The sequence below is a fragment of the Gossypium hirsutum genome, chromosome D01 (assembly GCF_007990345.1).
Source record: "Gossypium hirsutum isolate 1008001.06 chromosome D01, Gossypium_hirsutum_v2.1, whole genome shotgun sequence".
Classification (NCBI taxonomy): Eukaryota; Viridiplantae; Streptophyta; class Magnoliopsida; order Malvales; family Malvaceae; genus Gossypium; species Gossypium hirsutum.
Genome location: NC_053437.1, coordinates 63,671,825 through 63,694,809, shown reverse-complemented (window position 1 = coordinate 63,694,809; position 22,985 = coordinate 63,671,825). Strand labels below are relative to the sequence as shown.

The 22,985-nt window shown below is 31.9% G+C and overlaps 5 protein-coding genes across 15 annotated transcripts; all 5 read right to left on the bottom strand.

Annotated features, from left to right (window-relative positions):
• Nucleotides 1–601: 601 nt before the first annotated feature.
• On the bottom strand, nt 602–3,035 carry LOC107905281 (40S ribosomal protein S23). Its single transcript, XM_016831897.2, has 5 exons — nt 2,909–3,035; nt 2,124–2,223; nt 1,237–1,392; nt 1,022–1,148; nt 602–916 (listed from the first exon to the last, which is right to left on the bottom strand). The coding sequence occupies exons 2-5, from the start codon at nt 2,126–2,128 to the stop codon at nt 776–778; spliced, it is 429 nt and encodes a 142-aa protein (XP_016687386.1). The 5' UTR covers nt 2,129–2,223; nt 2,909–3,035; the 3' UTR covers nt 602–775.
• Nucleotides 2,751–5,950, bottom strand: LOC121202836 (interactor of constitutive active ROPs 2, chloroplastic). Of its 6 annotated transcripts, none has more exons than XM_041087676.1 (4): nt 5,780–5,950; nt 4,944–5,024; nt 4,559–4,742; nt 2,751–4,474 (listed from the first exon to the last, which is right to left on the bottom strand). In XM_041087676.1, exons 2-4 carry the CDS (start codon nt 4,961–4,963, stop codon nt 2,933–2,935), a joined length of 1,746 nt encoding a protein of 581 aa, XP_040943610.1. In that variant the 5' UTR covers nt 4,964–5,024; nt 5,780–5,950; the 3' UTR covers nt 2,751–2,932. The 6 variants fall into 6 exon arrangements, with proteins under 6 accessions (XP_040943610.1, XP_040943612.1, XP_040943613.1 ...); XM_041087678.1 differs by having other exon boundaries at nt 2,751–4,471; nt 5,780–5,942; XM_041087679.1 differs by having other exon boundaries at nt 4,559–4,739; nt 5,780–5,942.
• A 4,766-nt stretch (nt 5,951–10,716) lies between these two features.
• LOC107905282 (uncharacterized) lies at nt 10,717–18,989 on the bottom strand. 6 transcript variants are annotated; one of them, XR_001686488.2, is made up of 12 exons: nt 18,298–18,986; nt 16,082–16,301; nt 15,958–15,993; nt 15,792–15,868; nt 15,443–15,708; nt 15,036–15,104; nt 14,843–14,901; nt 14,130–14,231; nt 13,912–14,001; nt 13,116–13,174; nt 11,488–11,847; nt 10,717–11,354 (listed from the first exon to the last, which is right to left on the bottom strand). XR_001686488.2 is itself a non-coding variant. In XM_016831899.2 (12 exons), the coding sequence occupies exons 3-12, from the start codon at nt 16,278–16,280 to the stop codon at nt 11,695–11,697; spliced, it is 1,110 nt and encodes a 369-aa protein (XP_016687388.1). In that variant the 5' UTR covers nt 16,281–16,301; nt 16,536–16,599; nt 18,298–18,989; the 3' UTR covers nt 10,717–11,694. The 6 variants fall into 6 exon arrangements, 5 of the variants coding, with proteins under 5 accessions (XP_016687388.1, XP_016687390.1, XP_016687387.1 ...); XM_016831899.2 differs by adding an exon at nt 16,536–16,599 and having other exon boundaries at nt 10,717–11,847; nt 18,298–18,989; XM_016831901.2 differs by having other exon boundaries at nt 10,717–11,847; nt 16,082–16,360; nt 18,298–18,989.
• LOC107902624 (cytosolic sulfotransferase 6) lies at nt 10,982–11,466 on the bottom strand. Its single transcript, XM_016828772.1, has 2 exons — nt 11,216–11,466; nt 10,982–11,129 (listed from the first exon to the last, which is right to left on the bottom strand). The coding sequence occupies exons 1-2, from the start codon at nt 11,464–11,466 to the stop codon at nt 10,982–10,984; spliced, it is 399 nt and encodes a 132-aa protein (XP_016684261.1).
• A 1,737-nt stretch (nt 18,990–20,726) lies between the features above and the next one.
• LOC107905283 (mitochondrial import inner membrane translocase subunit TIM14-3) lies at nt 20,727–22,487 on the bottom strand. The gene is made up of 3 exons (XM_016831907.2): nt 22,301–22,487; nt 22,014–22,192; nt 20,727–21,264 (listed from the first exon to the last, which is right to left on the bottom strand). Exons 1-3 carry the CDS (start codon nt 22,331–22,333, stop codon nt 21,105–21,107), a joined length of 372 nt encoding a protein of 123 aa, XP_016687396.1. The 5' UTR covers nt 22,334–22,487; the 3' UTR covers nt 20,727–21,104.
• Nucleotides 22,488–22,985: the final 498 nt, after the last annotated feature.

Below are 22,985 nucleotides of genomic sequence, written 5' to 3'. Positions count from 1 at the left end.
TAAATCTCAAATTATACATAAATTATGGTTTAATATGTAATTATATATATAATTTTGATTTTGTATAATTTTATACATGAAATTTTAATTTGATCCAATTTTCGTAAACTATAAACACAATTATTGATAAACATCATTTTATGTTTACATATTGCATACATAAATAATTATATTTATTTAATATAAAAATAAATTAATACATTTATTTCTTTAAATGTGTATATGATTAAATCAAAATTAAACTTTTAAGTATACATTTAAACCATAATTACAGAGTCTCACATGTATAATTACACAAAATTAAAATTTATGTATACAATAACACATCAAATAATTTTAAGATTTATCCTAATAATATATAAGGCATGAATTTAAATTAGGATGTTATATTTATCTCATTTTTTAGTATTTTTTAATATTTCATATAAAAATATCATTATATTAATATTAATTAGATTATTAAAAACAAAAAATAGGTTTTTGAATAATTTAATTTTAAGTAAGTAAATTTCCTAATTAATAAGCATAGATGTTTTTATAAAAATATGCTTCAAATGTTGAACACAAACACCCGGAAAAATTATAGATTCCAAACAATAAGTAGAAAACACCAAAAGACTTTTGGATCAAAACATAACATCACAAAATTCAATACAATAACCAGAAGATTAAAAAAAATGTTACCAACAAAAGCTAACGAGAAACACATTGCTTTAAATTCAATCCCAAAAAAAACTATGAAAACATCATAAAAGATATCCTCATTGTTGCAAACTTAGGATCTAGGCTTCTCCTTCTTCTCTTTGAAAAGTGCCAATAATGAAACACCAGACACCTTCACAACCTTGAATCTAACACCGGGAATATCACCGACGGCATGACCCTTTCGTCCAAATCCGGCAATCAACACCTCATCCTACAACAAACGTATTATCCTCGTAAGAACATTGCTTAAAAACAATTTAAATATATTGTAAGGTTTAAATATATTGTAAGGTTTCATTCAAGTACTGCTACTCACATTTTCTTCGATGTAATTTAAACAACCGTCGTTTGGAACGAATGCGGCAATCTTTTTTCCATTCTTGATCAATTGAACTCGAGCACACTTTCTGATAGCAGAGTTAGGTTGCTTAGCTTCAATACCTCTGCATGATATGAAATTATTAGTACAAAAGTTTCAATTTTCGAGGAAATGAAAGAAAAAGGGATGAAAAAGAGAGGATCTAGTCTTACATCTTTTCAAGGACAATGCCTTTGGCATGAGAAGAACCAGCAAATGGCTTCTTCCATTCATTACCAAGGTTGGATTTTTTGTATGACTTATCGGCCCACCTTTGCCTCCTTCGGTGGGTCCTCAGCTTACGTCCAGCTCCCATACCTCGTGTCTTCCTGAAAGGAACACCATTAATGACATAATCCAACTCCTTAAATACCCGGATTCCGGCAATGAGTGTATAACATAAATATGAATTTGATACAAGTATGTTGAAGTTTATAAGTTGCTTTTCATATATTTGGAGAATCATACCATATAGACCTACTAATTTGTCTACCGAACTCGAAAACTCAATCCAATTTCACCATAAAAGGTTAAAAATTCCAAAGCATTCCAACTTAAAACCATAAAAACACGAATAGAAAATGACCCAAATCAAAAAATACAGAAACTAAAATGAACAAAACCCACAATTAACCTCACAACAAGCCCAAAGTGACTAGAATCTGAAATAATCTGAACCCAAAACGACCTAAACCTAAAACTAAAACCCCAAGCATGAAATCTGAATGAAACTATCAAAAACCGAAACGACCCAAAAATTTAAGGTTTTTTTTTCTTTCTAATTAGTCTAATATATGAATGAATATGGAGACAATAACACTAGCAGTGAAGGAAAAATTACAACAAATAAATCATTATTCAAATACAATTCTCCACAATCATAAGCAGAACCCAAATTAGATCAATAAAACGAATCCGAATTAAATTTCAGTTCAATACTTTAGAGCAACAAATTATCAAAAAATTCAAAAAAAAAACCCCATCAAAAGCAAGAACAGTGTAAAGAATTAATAGAAAAGCTAAAAGATTTGAGCTAAGAACTGAGAACAATGAAACATACCCCATGTTGGCTGCTTGTTTTCAATTGATTCCAAAAGGGATTTGAATCGAAAGCCAGAAGAAACCACAGCCGCTGAGCTCAAACCTTCAAGGCTTTAACCCTAGAAAAGGAATATATATATACACACATATGAGTACTTTTAGTGGGCTGGAATTTGTGCCCAATACTAACCTTTTTTAAGCAGTCTCTTTAGGATATTAGGCCCAAGTCCAAAAACTTGGGTCCTGTTCGTCTAAGCCCATTGAGGTTATGGCCCGTTTTACTATTTAAAAAATAAATTTATATTTTTATAATTAAATTTAAATAAATAAAATATTTTTATTAGTAAATAGTAATTTGGGATAACCTGTTTCAGTTTTAAAAAAATTATTTTAATGTTGGACCAATTAAACCCCAACTCTTAGCCTAGTGGTACTGGAATAGTTCTATTGGTTGAACGTTCGACCAACTGAACACCATAACCAACTAAAACTCGATGCTTCATAACCTTTCCCCAACCCTTAAAGCTTACTCGAAGCTATATACTCTTACACTGGTAACAATACCGATACCAATCGAACTAATACTCAATTCGCCATATATTATTGTTAATACAAATTGAGTAGATATACTAATCGATCAGTGCGGTTTCCATGTAAAAAAATTTCCATTAAACTCAATTGAAATCACCCTTAAAAACAGACAACTTTAAAAGCAAAATTAAAAGACAAAATTTCCTTAAAATAACCATAAAAAAGATAATAATAAAAAACATAAAAATGTTTATATCAGAATTATATGCAAACCTGCAATGCAAATACAATTAATCTTTATTTTTGACCTTTCTTCCATAACACACCAATCTTTCTCAACATATTGTTCTTCTTTTTCAATGGATCGTCATCATCGTCGTCATCGATGTTTTCCCACTTCGGTGATCCGATAGCTATATCGAAAGGTATTGTCTTGTCTGAATATTTCCCATTGTTAGACAACATAGCAGTAGCTGCTTCAGCTGCTTTTCTCCATTGATTTGCTTGTACTTTAAGTCTCTTCAACTCGGCTTCCATTTCTGTGTTAGCTGCTTGCGCTGACTCGAGCTCTTCAGTCAACCGAGCTGCTCTTCGGTTACTCTTATCGGTTTCTTCCGTTAAATATCCGACTTTCATCAATGCTGCTCGCTCTGCAGCCTTTGATGCTTCTAACAACACAACAACTGGTTCATCACTCTTCGTTTTGCTCTCGATTTCCCTTTTGAGAATTTTGTTTTGCTCAGTTATGGTGTTCAGTTCGGTTTCCTTGACGGTCAAGTTATCTTTCAATTCTTTCAAATCAAACTCTAACTTCTTCAACTCCGCTGCAAGTTCAGATTCTCGAAGACCCTCATTTTGTGATCTTAATTCTTCAACATTGGCTTTGGTTCTCGTTAATTCAGCCTCGAGTTTGGCTTCCTTTTGGGACGACTCTGATTTTATGCATTCCACTTGTTCATAAGCACTCCTAATTTGCAATGTGCTTTTGATATATTCTTCTTGGTACCTCACTTCAGCTTCATCCAATGCCGATCTCAATTGACTGATTTCAAGTTTCGCAAAATTAAGCTCGGTCTTAACCCGTTTTATCTCCTCATTTTCTTCATTCTGTTGTTCAGGATCCTTAATGCAGCCATTACCAACCAGTTCTACTTGTAGCTTACTAACAAGTCCTTCTAATGACTTAACTCTACCTTTTGATTGTTCCAACTCCAATAGTAACATGTTGTAAACTTCGGTTTCTTTGGTTGCATCGGAACGTAGCTTTTCGATTGTTTTATTTGCTACTTCGAGTTGCATTCGGGTTTCGCTAACAAGTTCGAGACCCCGTGCTTCAGATTTTCGGCAATCAGTGAGCTCGGACTTGAGTTTTTCAACCAAGGAAAGAGTTTCGGTTAATTCAATTTTCATATTCCGAATCTCAGCATGTGCGGATTCAGCATGCTTCGTTTGAATAGATTCAGATTCATAGACCTTTTCAAGCTGAACTTTAAGCTTTTGAATTTCGTTCATAGCGGAAACCAACGCAGCCGAATCCATAGAGTGATGTTTCTGGACAGCCTCAAGTTCGGACTGCCATGCTCTATCTCGATCTTTCGAGATTTTACGGAGTTCTTCCACTCGATCATCCTCAGAAGCAGAAATTTCCATCAATTGTCGTTCAGATTCTTCGAGCTTAGATGACATTATCAATACCTCTTTCTTCGCCGCCTCAGCCTCCTGTAAGGCCAACCTCTTCCATGACTCAGATGCAGTTAGTTGATCCTTCGTCTTCTTCAAATCACCTTGGAGTTGATCAAGCTGTGCTTCAAGTTCCGTCACTTGGCTCAGTCCATTCTTCTAGAACTCATACAACAAATGGCTATCACATAAGCACGTGAGTAAATAAACAAATGTTTTATAATATAAGTGACTAAAGAATACCTCAGACACCGGACTTTTCAGTGCTTTACGCTCGGTAACCTTAGGACTTCGGTCTTTTGACGCCTTACTTGCCGTATTTGGTGACGAAACAGAACCCGAATTGGCTCCAGGTATCTTCAATTGTCGAGCAGTTTGTGGTGTCATAGGAGATTTTTTCCGAGGCACTACCACCGAGCTTGTTCTACTGTCATAACATGAAAACCAATGAAGCCTATGGCTAAAAGCCTAAAACAACACGGTGCATCATACGACTCGACCATCGGTTAAAACGGCTGGTCAAGCCAAGAAGCTGATGGTTGCACCATTTCTAACAATATGACATATAAATCTTTACAATCTAAATCATCAAAATGCAATAATTAGATCGATTAACAACCTATCGTACCTTGCTTTCGGCGTTTGCATGATTCCCCCGAGTCGAATCGAGAAAACGGAAGGATTTATATATGTCCTCTGCTTCAAAAACCTGCAAATAGTTCAATCATGGGCTAAGAGGCTATATATATACATATATGCATGTATGAAGGACCTAACTAACAAACAAATAATACAAATAATTCCTTCAAAGAAACTCAATAGGAACTACATCCACTACCACCAACCATAACCAATTGACGAAGTTTAAAAACAAAGGAACAGAATAAGGTTGCCATCAAATGAATTCAATTACATATCATTACACACAAAAAAAAAACATGTTTCCACTTTTTATTGTCTTTTTTGGGTCCTTCCATTATTGAGACCAGAAATGAAAAATTATGATTTTGGACCAAAAAGTGAATCATTTTGTCTTTAATGAAATTTATGTTTTATTCATTGAATCCAATCAAAGAAAACTACTACTACTTTTTTTAAATCAAAAGTTCCCATTTTTTTAATGTAAAAATTTAAGACGAACTTGAAGAAAACAAAGTTTCAAGGATCAAAGAGAAAAAAAATTATCAGAGAAGACTAAACTCTGGCTAGTCGAGAGCTAGCTTTAAACAAGCTTGGCAGTTGCAAAAAAAATGAAGCCATGAATTTTCTTTTCCGAGAAAATGGAATGTTCTTGGAAAATGAAACAGAAAAAAAGGAGATAAGCAAAACCCAGAAAGAAAATCATACTCAAAGTATTGAAAACATTACCAAAAACATCAAACACTAAGAAAAGTACAATGCTCAGTAATGAAATGTAACATGAAACAACACAAGTCTCAAGCAAAAAAAAGACTTGATTTTTACCTGAAAGAGAGGCTTAGCTTGAAAAAGAAAAAGGCTTGGAGAAAAAAAGAACCAGACAATATTAAGTTCTGTTTGAGAGTTCAGCTGTTTGTCTCATTTTCCCTAAAGCAAAAGTGTAATAAAAATCTTTCCTTCTTTGTTTCTATGTTTCACTTTTTTTTTGTTTTTTCTGGTTAAGCAATGGCAACAATGGCTCTTATTGGGACGTTTACAGAAAAGCTTGTGATTTTTTTATTAAAAGAAAGGTGAATATACCTGAGATGTCCCTTTATTAAGTAACCTGATCAAATTAGTCCCTCTATTATTAAATGGATCAATTTAGTCTCTATATTATTAAAAAGAATCAAATAAGGTTAAACTAGAATAGAAATAACATTTACTATTTAAAAAAATTAATATTTTTGAAGTTTTTATTGTTCTATAAATGGGATTTTTTATTTGGAATCGAATTGCAATTAAAAATAATAATTTTCAATATAATTTTTATACATTAAATGTTAATTATGTTGCAATTTAGACTTATTTGATTCTTTTTAATAATATAGAGACTAAATTGATTCATTTAATAATAGAGGGACTAATTTGATCAAATTTCTATAATACAAGGACCTCTCAGGTACTTTAACCTTAAAAGAAGCAATACACTACACTCTTTCACGATCATCATTCACGTGCCATTTTCCTTATTTTAGAACTTTTATTACGGCCATTACAAACGACATCTTACTCTTTGTCGTCTTTCCTCCTAATATTGCCAAACAACATTTAGGATACCTTCATAGAATGTAAGAAATTTAACGATAAAGTTCTTAAATATAATATATATATCAGTTTAGCATTATGATTAGAACTTGATTTTGAATTCCGAAGATGGTAGTGTTGTTGAGAGGAGTAGTCATGAACCTTGAAAGAATTAGTCTCCATAAATCGTATAACATAGATAAAAGATATCTTGATTATTCTATTAAAACTCAAATTCTGATTTGAAACTTTTGATATAAGATTAGTGTAAGAGATCGAAAAAGACTTACACGAAAATTTGAAAGATGTTAATAATGGTTAGACGTGTGGGTGAGTCATGAAACAGTTTGAGCAAAGTTTCGATAGTAAGTTCATATGGAGATTGGACTTTAGCACGAACCCCTCCAAACACGTGTCATTTTGTGAAAAACTGATAGTAAGGTCGTAGAATGCTATATTTGGATGCGATATGGTTAAACTTTTATAAATCAAGGATAAAACTTTTGGGAGCTTTATAAGATATGATGGAGAAGTTGTTTAGTGAATTTTTATGTGATTTGGTGACAATTCATATTATGAATAAACAAGAATCTTTCGGTTAAACGAGCTAATCTGTAAGTAAACTTTTCTTTTATCAAAACAATTAACTCGATAAAATTTTTCAAACAGAATGATTACAATGAAAAGTGTTACGTGTCAGTCACTCAATGTGCCACGTCAGCAATTCGTTATAAGAAAATGATAATTTTAACAGCAATGCCTAGTTCGCACAATTATTTTATTTAGAGTGACTAATTTGAAAAAAAAAATTGAAGTGACCAAAACAACACAGACACTATTCTAGAGTGACCATAGATGTAGTTTACCTTTATTTTTATAATATTATCGGTCCTTTGATTATTCAAGTAAAATAGTGGCGTAATGTTTTTTGCAAAACATCTCTTTTAATTTATCATATTGAATGAGAACATTTTAAGAAAATGATCGTAACTATTATAATCATAATAGCTATCGATGTTAACTATTTAAATTAATTAATAACATTATAAAAGAGATATCAAATTATACCAAATTAAAGTATAATGACTAAATCCTAAATTTGAGTATAATAAATGGGCCAAATTCAAAATTTGACCTTTCCTTTTCTTATATAGAATTTTGCTGTCCGACTAACCCTTGTATAATTTATTTATACATTTTCCTAGAAAATCTCAAATTTTCCTTTTTGGAACTTTCCTTTTGCATTGACAATGGTGAAACATGAGACAACCTAATGAGCCAATCCAACCCATATATATATATATATAGTAACTGAAATTAATTAAAATTGTGGGGGCGTTGGATCCCAGTTTCAAGTTTCAACCAAGCAATTCACATGCGAAAAGCCTTGTGATTCATGGCATCATTTTGTTTTTGTGTGGATCCCTAGAAAATAAAAGGTTAAATTACCCAACAGGTCCATGTACTGTAATCTTTGAGCAAACTAGTCCCTCAACTATAAAAGTGAGTAGTTTAATTGTTAATATTGTAATATACTTTATTTTAAAGCAAATGCGTAATAATAAACTTTAAAAAATGCTACCTTACCAAGAACTCATCTCTATTTCTTAAGACGAAAAGCGCTCTTAGCGTCAGGTTGACCAAGGGCGAAGCGAGGAATTTTTTTAGGATGGGTAGAGATTAAGTTATAGATTTTTAAAAGAGAAAAATTGTAATTTCATCATTGTATTAGTTTACATTCCTGTAGTTTTCAAAAGGACTAAATAAAAAATCTAGCATTTTTGGGACCAAATTATAATTTTACTATATATTAACTTAATATTTTATGAAGCTTGGGGTCTAAAACAATAATTTCCCGAAATTGTTGAATTTCGGGTTTTTTTTTTTTACTTTAAAACACAACAAGTTAACTTTTTAATGTTTAAACTTACTACCATTTAAAATATTTATGTTTTTACTTCTCGTTAACTTATAATACAAATACACGTCAGACAATGCGTCTCAAAGACTAATACGTCAATATAAATATCACAAAATAACCAATCAATGACATTGAATTGGGATAAAAGAAAGAACTAATTTTTTAGGGTTTCAAATATTAGAAAGCAATCATATTTTTATGTATTGGATTGCAATAAAACCTTTTTTTTCTCTCTTTGCATATGAAAGGATAAGCTTGCAAAAAAAGAGAGAGATAGAAAAGAGGTGTTTTCATGTGTTTTAGACATTTGCTTTGTTTGCAATGAAAGCAACAACTAATAATGTATTGCTTGTGATCTTTGATTTTTTTTCTCTTTTCAAATTGGACAATAAAGGGACTAAAACAAATAACATGACAACTTAGTGTTATATATATATATATTTATATATATATGTATATGTATATGTAAAGTGAAATAATATTTATTGACATTGGCACTAGTCAAAAGGAAATAATTAATAATAAAATAAGTCTAACAAAAAAAATAGTTTTTAAAGAATTTGAATTTGATTTTTCAAGGGGCACCTTGTGATTTATGGCATTTTGTTTTTGTGGATCCCTAGAAAATAAAAGGTTAAATTTTCCAGAAGGTCCTTGTACTATAACATTTGAGCAAATTAGTCCATGAATTATAGAAGTGAGGAATTTAATTGTTATACAGTTAATTTTGAAGCATGTAGGTAATATCGTAAATAATAAGATTAAGGGTGTGTTTGGTTGGGTGAAAAAGTAGAGGGATGGGAGGAGGTAATAGAAAAGCGAAAAGAAAATAAATTTTGAGTATATTTGATTGAGAAGAAAAGTGAGGGGAAATAAAATAAGAGGGATGATCATTTTCCATCATAATACATAAAAATCAATCCTTTCAAATTGGAAAGATGAGAGGAGAGAAAATGAGAGATGCGTATATTAGTTCAAACGTATGCATTTTTCACATGTTTCATTTTTTTCCTCTCGTTTTTCAACTTTACCAATCAATGAATAAAATGATTTTTTTTCAAGTTTTTCATCTTTACTACCAAACACACCCATAAAATGAAAAATTATGTTTTCGATCCTTCTAGCAAACTAACGAAGAAGTAACTTAAATTATTAATTTTGAAAATTTGAGTGATTAATTTGTAATTTTTTTATAAATAAATGTCCTTTGGCCAAATTAGACAAAATGTGGGAACGGTAGTTTGGAATTAGGACGGTGGAGAGTGGAGACCAGTTGTTAAACGTCAGTATATGTTTTATTTTCCGGATAAATTATACTTAAATTTACTAAATTATTAGTAAGTTTATGCTTTAGTCATTGAATTTTAAAAGATTAAAAAATGATCTTTAAACTATTCAAAAGTTGTTATTTGAGTTATTAGGTTGTTAATTTTTTTCTAAAAGAAATTCGACTAGCGAGCTTCAAACGATGAATTGGAGATCGGTATAGTGAATTAGTACCCATTCATGAGTAGAATAACATACATTAGATATAAGTCGATTTGAAAGTCAGTGTCAAAAACCAGAAAAAAACTGTTTGAATTTTAGAAAATCGGAGAAAAAAGAACTGAATAATAATAGGAAAGGAAAAGATAGGGAGAGAACTTTTGAATGGTATAGATGATGTAAATAAAGAAGGCTATACAATAACAAATTTAACAATCTAGTGACTTAAATAAATTTTTTTTATTATTTAATAATTATTTTATAACTTTTTAAAATTAAAACTTACTAAAATATAATTTACCCTAGTAATAAATTACTGCTATTGATATTGGAATTGCAGATTACTAAGATCTCAAATCTCGATAAAGGTAGAACAGTCCATTACCCAAGCCATGCAGTAGCATTATGAAGGTTGTAATAATTGCAATCTATTATTGTTGATTGTGGGATTCTGTTTTTATGTATTTAGATTATATTTATGTATTAATTTGTTTTTTTTTATAATTGGGGAGTGAATTTAATATTGTTTATAATTGGAAAAAAATAAAATTATTTGAGATTAAATTTAAGTTTTCGTACATAATACTGTAAATTTTGATTAAAATAAATATTAAAATACTGTCCAAGTTCGATTCAATTAATTTTTTAAACCGTCAATCATAATATAATTCGATAGAGTTAAATTCTTAATTCAATTTCGAATAACAACAAATTTTAAATTTTCATTTCACAAATTCAGGTCAGTTTTTTGGATTTTTCTTGCTTATCACACTTGCCATCACTAATCAAGTTATTCCAAACATGAATCTCAATAACAGAGAGAAATAGGTTTCAATAACATGTTTGGATCTTTGAACAAGAAATTCAAAGCATCCAAACCAAACACAGTTGCAAATGAACACACAATTATTACCCAAAAGACAAATGATTTTAGTCCATCAAGATGATCCATTGTTGAGTTCAAAACTCAAACCGGTTCCACTCAGTTTTTGCTCCACTATATTGTCGAGCCGATTAGCCATCTCGGGTGTAAGATGGTTTTGCCAATCTCCAACCTAGCCTTTTCTGAAGAACGTCTTGTTCGTTGCCTCATCGTCGTCTTCATGTCGTTTTCCCGTCTTGTTCACGTCTAAATTACTCAAGTTCTCAAAACTGCATAAATCTATTAGTTTCTTCACTTGCCCACCTTGTTCTTCTTCAAAGCTAAAAGGGTACCCTATAAACTCAGCCAATTTTTTCACATACAACTCACTATCATTCATCACTTCTTCGTATTTCAAAAACATTACCTTTTCCGGTCGTTCTTGACCAGCTTTCCGATAACCAGAATATGATCCCAAGCCGGTCCAAAAACAGACCTCCCTTGACAGAAAAGCTCAAAAGCCTCCTCTATCGAAATGTGTTCGTTTTCCTTCGGCCTTTGCTTGGCTGCAAAGTGAAACATGGAAACAAACGCATCTTTCGGGGTCTCGACAAATGTAAACAACTTTAACATCACCGGAACCCAAAACAGATTTGGGCAAACAATGGTAAGGTGCATGGGTGGGTATGAGTGGGATACCTGGTTGACGTATGTCTGGTTTATGTTCAAACCCGACCATATCTGGGACACAATAATGAGGACCCTTGGTAAGTAATGGACTATTGGAGGTGTCGTAAAGGTTTCGAGTGACGATGGCGAAACTCAGTGCTTTGAGCCAAGTAGTTCCACTTTTCGGAGCGCTACAGAGGAAGATATCGCCTGGTTTAGGCTTGAAACGGTGTTAAGCTAATATGACGCTTTCGAGGAAATGAGGGAAGGTCCAAAAGCCTTCGTATAAGTGAAGAGGCTGGAAAGAATTCCACCCACTTTCTGTTCAGAGTGTTGACATGAACTCCACCACTCTTTCAATGGCCTCAGCTGAGGAAAGCTCTTCAATGTCTGCAATCATTGTGAATTAGCCTTTGTTTTCTTAACAAGTCATGGTATTTTAGGGACACATTTATAATGAAAACATAAAATCTACCTTAAAAAAAAGCATAATGATAAATTTAGCCCTCAAAGTTTACATTTTCTATCAATTTAGCCTTTATTCTTTTTCTGAGCTATCACTTTTCAATGTTGTTAGTGTGACAACCTACATGGCAATTCGCTTGCAATTCATGCTGACATGACATTGTTTGTCTTATTATGCCACTTCAACAAATAATTTAAAAATAAAAAATAAATCAAAATTCAAAAAAATTCAAAAAAAAATATTAAAATGAAGTACACGTAGATTGTCATGTAAGCTACCACGTTTAAAATTTTAACATTTTAGTAAGTATTTTCGTTAAAAATATCATTACGATTCTTTTTCAAAAGGTTGATCAAATTTGACTCTTTTCTAAAGGTTGAAAACCAAATATAGGGTAAAAGTACCATAGAGGCCCCTATATTAGAAGTCAGATTGCATTTTGTTCCCTCTATTCAAAAAAGGGCAAACTTGTCTCTGTATGTTAGATCAAAGAGCAAATTGATCATTTTTGTTAAAAAGTTAATCCATTTATACTGTTAAAAACTATGTAGCTGATAGAATAACCATACAATAACACGTGGCATGCCAAGTGTAGCTCATGTTGACATACAGAGACCGATTTTTAACAGTAGAAATGGATGAAACTTTTAATAAAAAGACCAGTTTACTCTTTGATCTAACGTACAAGGACTAATTTATATATTTTTTGAGTAAGAGGGCAAAATACAATTTGACTTCTAATATAAGGGTCTCCACGGTACTTTTACCCCAAAATTGACAAAATACAATTTGATACCAAATTAACAAAAGATATAAATGTTAAAGGACTACATTTTACATTGTGCCACTAAAGAGTAGCAACTACAGATGCTATTTTAGAAGAAGACAATCATGAAAAAGACAAACAGTAAAATGGAAAAAGGAGTTAGATAAATTGAGCGGTCTAAATCGAATTTCAGTTCAATACTCTGAGCAACAAATTATCAAAATTCTGAAAAAGGGGCAAAGTTTTCATCAAAAGCAGCAGCAATACACTTAAAGCTATACATAAAAATCAGTATTGCATAAAAAGAAAGTACTTCCCAAGGCAAGAGAAAAAAGAAACTAAAGAATTTAATCAGCAAGAGCAGTGTAAACAAACAATAGAAAAACTAAAGAATTTGAGCTATGAAGTGAGAATAATTAAACATACCCATGTTGGCTGGTTCTTTTCACTTGAAGTAGGGTTCCAAGAGGTCGCTGAGCTTATACCTTCAAGGCAGGAATATAATATATACATACGCATATGGTAACATGGAATTAATTAAAATTGTGGGGTGTTGGCTCCTGCTTTCAAGTTTCAACCAAGCATTCGCATAAATTTTTAATGATGACACTGCTATTTATTAAAAAAAACATAAATAAGATCTTTTATAATTTTACTGGTACCATATGTTTGCCATGTTGAATATAATAATATGGACAACTTGCCTTCTTTGTTTGTTTATTGATGTAAATTGCCTTCTAGTCTCATATATTGATTTTATTCGTGATTTCTGGTCATTGTATGCAAAATGTCTCATTTACCTAAAGTCAGCATGTGTTCTTAATTGGTGTTTAGAAAAGATAATTATTTAATAACCGTGCCAAACAATAATCTATTTAAATAATAAAGAAAACTAAATAAATGAGAGACTGCAAAATAAAATGTGTAATTTTATTTTCAAGCAACCATTAATGGGTCCAATACAAAGACTACAAAATAAAAAAGGATAGAAACTTAGCAATTTGATTCTAATTCTTGAAGGAAATGGGCAAAAACACAACAGCATTCTCTAAATTTTCTAATTGTAAAGGAACTATACCTTGATATCTCTCTTCTTCTGGTATATTCTCTCAAGGTAAAAAAATGATAACAAAGTTACTTTAATAGTCTCCCATGTGGAACTCTGAGTGAAAAGGAAAGCCTAAAATGGGATGTTTAGTATAAATGTTAAAACATCACAAACCCGAGTTTCTTGAAGTGAGTTTATCGCCTTGTAATGTAATTTTCCAACAATCAACTTGGAATATGAAGATAGATAACTTTTTGGGGACAACTGCAAACAGCATAAAATTGAATGGTTAAATCATTGTTGTTAAAATGAAATAAATTATAACAAAAAATCACAAAAACAACATAAAAGTTTTTAAAATGCCACACTTTTTAGATAGATGGCTGAATTACCTCGGAATTTATTGTCCTGCATTATTAGACCAAATGTTTCTGCAGTCTCACGAATCATAATACCACTCACTCCAGTGAAACTGGTTACCTTACACTCAGCCACTATCAGAAAATAGAGAGAAGATTACAACAGAAATAAATATAAAACCAACAACAACAAAATTGAAAACCATCAGTATAAAGTTTGCAGATGAATTCAATTAGTTAGAATTAGTAATTACTGCATTATTTAAGCCTGTGTGCTCATTGTCTAACCCAAATAGCATACACAACATTCTTTAGTTACACATTTTAGAGCAAAGCTTTCAACAAATCAAAGGTGAATAAATTCTTTAGTTACCCTTTTGAATTGATTTGGAAAAATTGACCAAAGAATAGACAAAGGGTACCAATAGAGGAAGTTATAATGGCTCCTATGGATTCCTTTTTCCAAATTGGCTTTTGAATTTTCAGGAATCATTGTAACCTCAACGAGAAGAGTTTATAAGTTCTTTCATAACAACACAGAAAATGAAGGTCCCTCAAAATAAACTTTGTTACTGCATTCACTCAAATACCCTACTGTTCCCATCAAATCAACATATATTGGTACAGTTTATGTTGTTGTAGGCTGATTGAAGTGGGTAGAGTCTAAATGCATTTACAACTTCATAAAAAGATAAAGTTGCACGAATAATATGAATTATTGCTATAGAAGTAAAGTATAGACTGACCTAGAATGAGAGCACCATGTAGATCCGCACCAATAAGACATTGAGCCAACTGATTTTTCCTACAATTGAGTGAGGAACAGATGTATCATTGGACCAAAAAGAATTTAACGATCATATGACTCAATAATAAATAGTACCCTCCACCTCCGCATGATTGAAGAACCAACATAAGTAAAATGAGATGATATCTCACCCACTAGTTTTGAGAAGTTGATTCATGTAGCCTTTCCACATTTCATGCATTGGTTTAAATGTATCAAACCTGAAGATCAAAGACATACCAAATATTTTCAAAATAAATGGTAGAAATGAACATTGTCACTAAACCACAAACATATAAAAAGTAAATAAAGTATCCCGTTGACAAAGGAGTACTAACTAAAATCCTTTAGTTTTAATCTCTCTTTCTTTCTGTTTTAACAATCAACAAGGAGATCTGCTGTTTTATCCTTATTCTTCTTCATATTCAGAACAAAAAGATCCCCGTAATCTATTTCCAGATAGACATATGTAAACACTTGCTAACATCCTCACTCTTTCAATGTGAAGTGAAGAACAATGCAACACAACGGCATATAATAATATTCCTACAACACTCACTTTTGCATGGCTTGAGGCAGCTCAAATAATCCAGACGTCTTAAGCTGCTTCATCGACATATGTCTTTTAGAGCGCTTAGAGTGGTTCTTCAAAGCCCTGATTTGAGAGCCGGTAGACATAAGTCGACCTTTCACGAAATTATCAAGAAGGATCCAATTTTCGAATTTGATACTTCTAGATCCTTGCATATATTTCTGAGCTGAATCACCACCTTGAAGAAGTTCATGCAGTATCTTATCTGCCATGTTTCCTTTTTTGTTGGAAAACTACAACAAAAGACATCAAAATTACATCAGTTCTACTAACTACAAAGTCTTAAAGCACCGCTATTCAAACAAAAAAATGTTACCTTGGAATCAGATGGTAACAATTTCTCATGCATAGGTTCCGATAGCTTGGAATATACTTCACTATTTTCTTCAACATCTATATATGTAAAATTATAATTCATCATATATCAAAACCAAGATATAATACATACTGAAATGTTCACAATCAGCAATACTAGAAACTACCTTGTGAACTAGAGGGACCCGAGAAGGGAAAATTTCCTAAATATAACACAAAAATGGAACATAAATTAGCCAAATGAACATTGAATATATATATAGGGGAAGAAAAGTGAAAACTTTTGGAAACCTTTCTTCAATGACAAATTGGAGGAAGGAGCAATGGGTGCTTTAGTGCTAGAAATTTCTTTTCCATCTTCAACCAATGTCTTTTTGTTTTTCTTCTGTTCTTGAAGAAGCTCGGCTTTAGCAACGGCAAACCTTCTTTCTAATGCTTCTTCTAAACCACGCTTTCTTTGATTTTGACTAAACAGGGTTGTCGTCGCCATCAGAAACTAAACTGGTTTAAGCTGGCCAGGGTTTCAAAAAGCAATTAGTGGTATAACGGTGTCAGCGGCATTCACCACCGCTAGTGACCACAATAGCGAAATCCAGATGATGAGATTAAACAGAGTAACAAGCAGTAATATCAAAAACAGAAAATCAGATGTAGCAAAGAGCATATAACACAATCAGAGCCATAACTCAAAATCTCATGAGTCAAAGTAGAAATCTTCTAAGTTAAGTTTGGTTTCAAATTTTACCTTAAATTAATTTTCTGGTATTTGGTCTGGTTGGAAACTTGAAGGCAAGACGGATGAGCTCAGACTGGGTCAAAAGTTTATAAAGGAAATTCAGAGAAAAATATTAACAGTGTGTTCTTAATTGATCTGATCATGGGCCGGGGCTAGGTCTCAACAGAATTTTAAACCCATTTTCTAGGCCCAACCCGAAAAATAGGCCTAGAATTTTGCCCAAGCCCAACCTGGATTATAGATTCTAAACCCAAGCCCGGCCCGTATTTTAGGAAGAATTTCCTAAGCCATCTCCAATGAATATTTTCCAGTGAACATTTAGCTTTAGTTGCTTACTAAATGACATTAGTTGATAGCTGGAAATGGATGGTAACAAGCACTAATTGAAAAAAAGAAGAAAAAAACACCTTGAAAATAAAGAGGAAAGAAAGAAACAAAAGATGTAAGAGATGGAGGGTCATAATTGAAGGTACTAAAAAGGGGACATTGGCCATTAAATCCGCCATGAAAGCTATCATACATCATATATAAACAAAGAGCTAAGATCAATGAGTTGCAGACTTTTACATACAATTCAAAATTCAAATAATAAAGGAGGGAAGATTGTACTGGAATTGCCATCATATTAGATTTTTTATTATCACACCCAATATTATTCATATACATGAAAATAAAAAAATTTATGAAAAATAGATGGGATAGCAAATTATTTAATGAAATAGATGATATTTTACGGCACCTTAGTGAAGTTGGCAAATTATTACAAATGTATTACTTAATAAATTAGACCTCAAATTATATGCAAATACATATGATTTTACAAACTCAGATTTAAAAAACAAAATAAAAAGAAAATTTCAAAAGTAAAGCAAAATACTAAAATAAAAACAAGGAAAAGACTTGAGCTTTTAAATTTCAAAGCAGTTAGGAAGAGCAAAATACTAAAATCATAACAGTTATGGAAGAGCAAAATAGAAAGCAAATTGCAGCTCTTCCTAACTGTTCTGATTCAAGGTTTTATATATTTTTTTACAAAAGAAACAGTAATGCAAATGCTAATATTCCAACTCTACATTTATTAAACAGTGCTGGTCTTTTTGTTCTTCTTCTCAACGATTACAGTCGCCCAAAATCAGTCAAAGATTCTCTTAATGGTTGAATAAAAAAAACCAGCAACAACAGATAAATGCCGCGAAACCATGTAGAAAATAAATCCACAGATCTCGAAAATTGGAGACATATAGAGAAAGGAAGCTCGAACGATCAGATACAGTGAACTAAGAAACCAACAGAGCCCCAACTTCATGCTATTTACATACAAACAAACAAAATACAACAAAGGCAGAGGATGTAGCAGTTTCAGCCTATTTTCTCACCGACCAAACAGCTCCAACAGAAAATCACCTAAAAGAACTCGAAGCTGCAAAAACAGAGTGCCTATGGAACGATGATGGTAGTGGCTGGTGGAGAAATTGGTGGATTGAGTAGAGTGGAGACAAAAATGTAACGTATTAAAAAAATTGCAATTTTAATAAAGACAAAAATTAATTTTTCGTCAACAAAATCAAGAAATTGCAGCTGTCCATAGAAAAAAACCAACTGTCCATGGAAGCCACGGAGAAGCAGTTCCAAAAAAAACATAGGTCTTCGCCATGAAATCAAAGCAACCAAAAGTTATTATTTATGAATTTAATTAATTAGCAAAGCAACCCAATTGTTCGCCGCAATTCTTTTTTTCTGAGTAGAGCAATTATCAGAAAATAGAAGATACCTGGAACTGGATGAGATTGACCGGCGGCACAGCGGCACGGCAACGTCTGAAGGCTGGAGCGGAGAAGGCGACGGCAGTGGTGAACGCCGGCGACAGAGGAAGCAGCAGCTTGACCGGAACGACGACAGTGTCTTGATGGAAGAACGAGCGGGACGACGCAACGGTGATGGGCGCCGGCGAAAGAGTAAGCGGGAGATAGAGTGACAGCCGGAGTGGAGACGGCTGTCGACGGGCAGCGGCGCTGGACAGCTGGAGGTGATGAGCGGCACTTAGGGGATTTTTTGTTTTTAGGAATTGATTTCGGAAATTGGGAATAAGGGAACGTCACAGGTCAGTTATAATTAAAAATGATTAATATAACATTTGGTACCTGAACTTGACCCTTTTTTACTAATTTGGTACTTAAAACTTTTTTGTTTAATTTAGTACCTAAACTTGACACTTTTTTCTAATTTGGTACTAAACTTGTACTAAACTTGACCCTTTTTCTTAAGTGAATACTTAAACTTTTCGGGGTCCTTTGATACCTGAACTTAACTCTTTTCCCCAATTTAGTACTTAATCTTTTTTTTGTTCAATTTGGTACTTATCAAACATTTTACAAATTACTCCACTATACTAACAATGTTATTTTTCTATAAAGTAGCAAAAATATCAATGTATGACCAACATGTGATATGATATGATATTTTTTGTATTTTATATGTTCAATTACTTTTAATTTTATTATTTATTTATTTTATTAATTGAAGATAATGAATTTCTTTATTTGAGGTTTTAAAAAATCTTAATTTTACTTATTTAATATTAATTCATTAAGCAGAGCTCAATACCTATTTTTTTAATATGAATTTTCTAATATTGACAATATTTTTGTAGCATAACAAAAAAAAATACCGCTAGTGTTCTGCATAATTTGTATAACATTTAATAAATTTAGGTACCAGATTGAACCTAAAAAGGCTTAAGTACCAAATAAGACAAAATGTCAAGTTCAGGTACCGAATTGGGCTAAATTTAGATACCAAATTAGAAAAAAAAGTGTCAATTCAGATATCAAATGTTATGTTAAACCTTAAAAATTTAGTAAATTATTCGAGCTAAATCAAGCCCAGGCTGAAACACTTTGACCCGAGACTCGATTTATTTAGAAGACGGATCTCATTTTTTTTGTTTAAATCCATTTTTTAAATTTGTCCAAATCCTTTCACTTTTCAAATAGACTTTAGGTCGAAACGGATAAACTGACTCAGGATCAAGTTTAGTTCTTAAAATAAAATATCTAAATTTAGGCTTAAATGCCAAGAAAAAGTGATAGTATGGTAATAGTATGGTAAGTCACTTAATTTGGGGGGAAAAATAGAGAACATAATTAATTTTTTTAATTAAAAATTAATTGGTGTTTAATTTTTTAATATTATTAAAGTATTATATTAAAAATTATTAGAAGTTAAAAAAAATACTTTTTTTTGCAGTAAGAAAACCATTATTTATATATTATAAAAATATAGAAATTTTATTAAATCTAGTAAATAGTTGTTCTCTTTGCCAACATGATTGCCTGACTTCACAATAGATGACTTGAAATTACCTATTCCAAGGACCCCATATGATGGCATAATAGTTAAGGATATTCATCGCCTCAAGTATAAATTAGATTCATCACCCCAAGTGTAAACTAAATTCGAGTCGCACTAATTCCGTTAATTATTCAAAATTTACCCTATTGTTATAATTTACCAAAAAAATATTGCAATAATACAGAAGTAATTGGTATGAGACATAATCGGCTCCCATTTCCTGTGATTTGTTGTTTTCCTTGAAAGAAGATTATCCCATAGCCGAATCTAGAAGTGTTTATCAGCCGGACAGGATCAAGTTTAAATCTATCTAAATACGATATTAATACATTTTATTTTTGTCTAAATCTAAATTAACTCGAAATATATGTTTAAAATATTACTCAAATCTACCCATTTTCGTAAATGATTAACCCAAATCTATTTTAAACCCGGCCATATTATTTTGAAAAATGAAAATATTTATTAATTATTTTTACTTTTATAATTTTATATACAGCCATCTTAATGAACATTAAAATATTGTACATTAGTATAGATTTAATTTCACGTGTTATAAATTACATAATATATAAAAGTATACTATATAAAACATTACAGACTTAAAAAATGGATCGGGCCAAGCCGTACCAAACTCAAGCTTGAAGATATAGGCCTAATCTTTTAACCCAAATTTCAAGTGAGCAAGTATACTCGAGCGTATAACCCAACCTATAAACAAGTCTAGTGAAATCCCAACAATTAATAGATGGATTGGCGTGTTCGCATAATGAATATCAAATCCAACTCCGCCTTAAAATTTTCTTTTTATACTTACAAAATGTTAAATAAATATTTGAATTTGAATAGTAATTCTAAAGAGAATGCATTAAAGCAAAGTTGAGGGTTTCAAATTTGAATTTTACAAAAATTCCAAATATTAAACCTAATGCCATGCCATCCCCTAAACCTAAAGCACGGCCAACTCTATTATGAATTTAGCTCAAAAATTGTATCCATTACAATTATATTGCCTCTATCAAACATCCAATCAAATTAGAAACTAAAATTTTGACAATCATATAAAAGGTACTCGTTTTGCAAACAGCTCTACAACTATTGGGTCAAAAGAATGATATGAACAAATACCTTTGCTCTCTTATTTCGTCATACGGTAATCACAAGAAGTGTATAATCCGGGTAAGAAACGACACCGTTCGAGTTAACAATCGTAAAACTCCAACCACATCAAAATGCTGAGCCACTGCCACCTTTGTTTCTCCTCAGCATCATATCTTTCGCTTCGTTGATCTTCGATGCAAGGTAATGGCTTCCACCGGCGTCGGGATGATTCGCAACCATCACCCTCCTATGCGCTTCCTTAATCTTTTCCGCCGGAGTACTTTCTCTGTTTGGAAAAATTATATATAGAAAGAAAATTGTTCATGCGTAGCTCGTGAAAGAACATTGTTTAGATGAAATTGTTTACGATACAAGGTGCAATGGCCGGAAGAGAACTAAGGTAAATGTATTCAAAGAACCCTAAATGCAATAACCGAAGCAAAAGCTCACAAAAGAACATTGTTTAGATGAAATTGCTTGCGAGACAAGGTGCAATGGCCGGAAGAAAACTAGGGTAAATATATTCAAAGAACCCAAAGCAATACAGCCTTTGTTCATTCTTGAAACGAACTTGAACCCTGGATATATGATTAATTTCTTAACAATCCCCAATCTTAAACTAAATCTCAGCTAAGATCATAAAACTAACATCAATAAAATAGAACCTATAAACCTCATTAATATGCCAAATAACCACAAAATCAAACAAAGCCAGTTTCATTAAAATCTACTATAAAGCATAAATTATTTGAGACAAACAAGGAGTTAATCATTATTAATGATTACTAACAAGGTTCACAACATCAAACACCATTAATGATTAACAATCATCCATATTGGAACTATACTAATTACCTCTACCCTCAAATTATCCCACATAAAATTCATTCATTTGACGAATAACCCATAAAAATCAAACAAAACCCATTTCATTGAATTCAATTTTCAACTTCAACTTCAACTTCAAACATTTCATAACATAAAGCAGAAAATTCAACACACAAAAAAAGGGGTTAATAGAGGAGAAAAAAATACCTTACGCCGAGAATAAGAGCGGCTTCTCTCCGTGTCATACTAGGCTGAAACCCACCCTCATAAAATCTTCGAACCCTAGCCGTCGGCGGTCTTGCCTTAAACGCCTGCCAAGCCCTAATACTATATCTCCCCGCATAAGCAGCCGCCGCCACCGCGATTCCGGCTATTAAAGGAGCAACCTAAAATTTAAAAAAAAAAAAGAACAACCCAAATCCTTTTTAAGCATTTTTGAATATTAAATACCTATAATTTTTGACATAAAAGGAGAATCAAATTAAGGGACTCACCATTTCTGTGCTATCTCTGGATTGTTGTTGCATTTCGTTATAAGAGATTTTAGGTTTTAGGGTTTTTATGTGATGAGAGAAAAAAGACCCGATTTGTTATTTATATTACTTGACCCACCCACCACCGACCCGGCTTTTACGTATTTCCCAAGGAAAACATTTCTTTTAGATTTTTTCTCTCTAATTTATGGACCGCTGATTTTTTTTTTCTTTATAAAAAATTATGGTTTTCTTAAAGGCAAAATTTTAAGTTTAGCCCCTAAGTTTTATCTCTTTTATCAAATCGGTCTCAACTCCTTTTTGGGATGACCTTAATCATCAACCTTTAAAATTTAGTCAAATTGTTTTTTGATAGACGAAAAACTAATAGTGTTAAAATTTTGACAATATTAAATGGCAGCCTATGTGGTAGTCTACGTGTACTTCAATGTTTACGCGGATAATCTTTTTTATAAAGTACACATAATCCATCATGCGGACTACCATGTCATCATTGTTAAAATTTTAATAGTCCCGTCAAATTTTCGCCAAAAAAACAATTTGATTAAAGTTTGAGAATTAAGGACCAAAGTGAAAAGAAAAAGATTAAGCTCAAATTGACAAAATAACTAGACATTATAGGATAAATTTGTCATTAAAACCTTTTTCAAATTCCTTGATCTTAATTTTACCAAGTTAATTTTAA

Excerpts from the sequence above, each read along its gene's own strand:
- LOC107905281 (XM_016831897.2), bottom strand. Across the intron at positions 1,149-1,236 it reads GGCATTGTCCTTGAAAAGAT|AGGTATTGAAGCTAAGCAAC; the intron begins GTAAGACTAGAT and ends CATATCATGCAG. Across the intron at positions 917-1,021 it reads TAAATTACATCGAAGAAAAT|GATGAGGTGTTGATTGCCGG; the intron begins GTGAGTAGCAGT and ends CGTTTGTTGTAG.
- LOC121202836 (XM_041087676.1), bottom strand. The coding sequence starts at position 4,963 with ATGCAAACGCCGAAAGCAAG. Across the intron at positions 4,743-4,943 it reads ATGCAAACGCCGAAAGCAAG|TAGAACAAGCTCGGTGGTAG; the intron begins GTACGATAGGTT and ends ATGTTATGACAG. Across the intron at positions 4,475-4,558 it reads TGAAAAGTCCGGTGTCTGAG|AAGAATGGACTGAGCCAAGT; the intron begins GTATTCTTTAGT and ends TATGAGTTCTAG.
- LOC107902624 (XM_016828772.1), bottom strand. The coding sequence starts at position 11,466 with ATGCACCTTACCATTGTTTGCCCAAATCTGTTTTGGGTTCCGGTGATG. Across the intron at positions 11,130-11,215 it reads GTCAAGAACGACCGGAAAAG|CTTTGAAGAAGAACAAGGTG; the intron begins GTAATGTTTTTG and ends GTACCCTTTTAG.
- LOC107905282 (XM_016831899.2), bottom strand. The coding sequence starts at position 16,280 with ATGGCGACGACAACCCTGTTTAGTCAAAATCAAAGAAAGCGTGGTTTA. Across the intron at positions 15,105-15,442 it reads CTGCCTCAAGCCATGCAAAA|GTTTGATACATTTAAACCAA; the intron begins GTGAGTGTTGTA and ends TTTGATCTTCAG. Across the intron at positions 14,002-14,129 it reads GCAGGACAATAAATTCCGAG|TTGTCCCCAAAAAGTTATCT; the intron begins GTAATTCAGCCA and ends TGCTGTTTGCAG.
- LOC107905283 (XM_016831907.2), bottom strand. The coding sequence starts at position 22,333 with ATGCAACAACAATCCAGAGATAGCACAGAAATG. Across the intron at positions 22,193-22,300 it reads CCAGAGATAGCACAGAAATG|GTTGCTCCTTTAATAGCCGG; the intron begins GTGAGTCCCTTA and ends TTTAAATTTTAG. Across the intron at positions 21,265-22,013 it reads GCTCTTATTCTCGGCGTAAG|AGAAAGTACTCCGGCGGAAA; the intron begins GTATTTTTTTCT and ends TTTTCCAAACAG.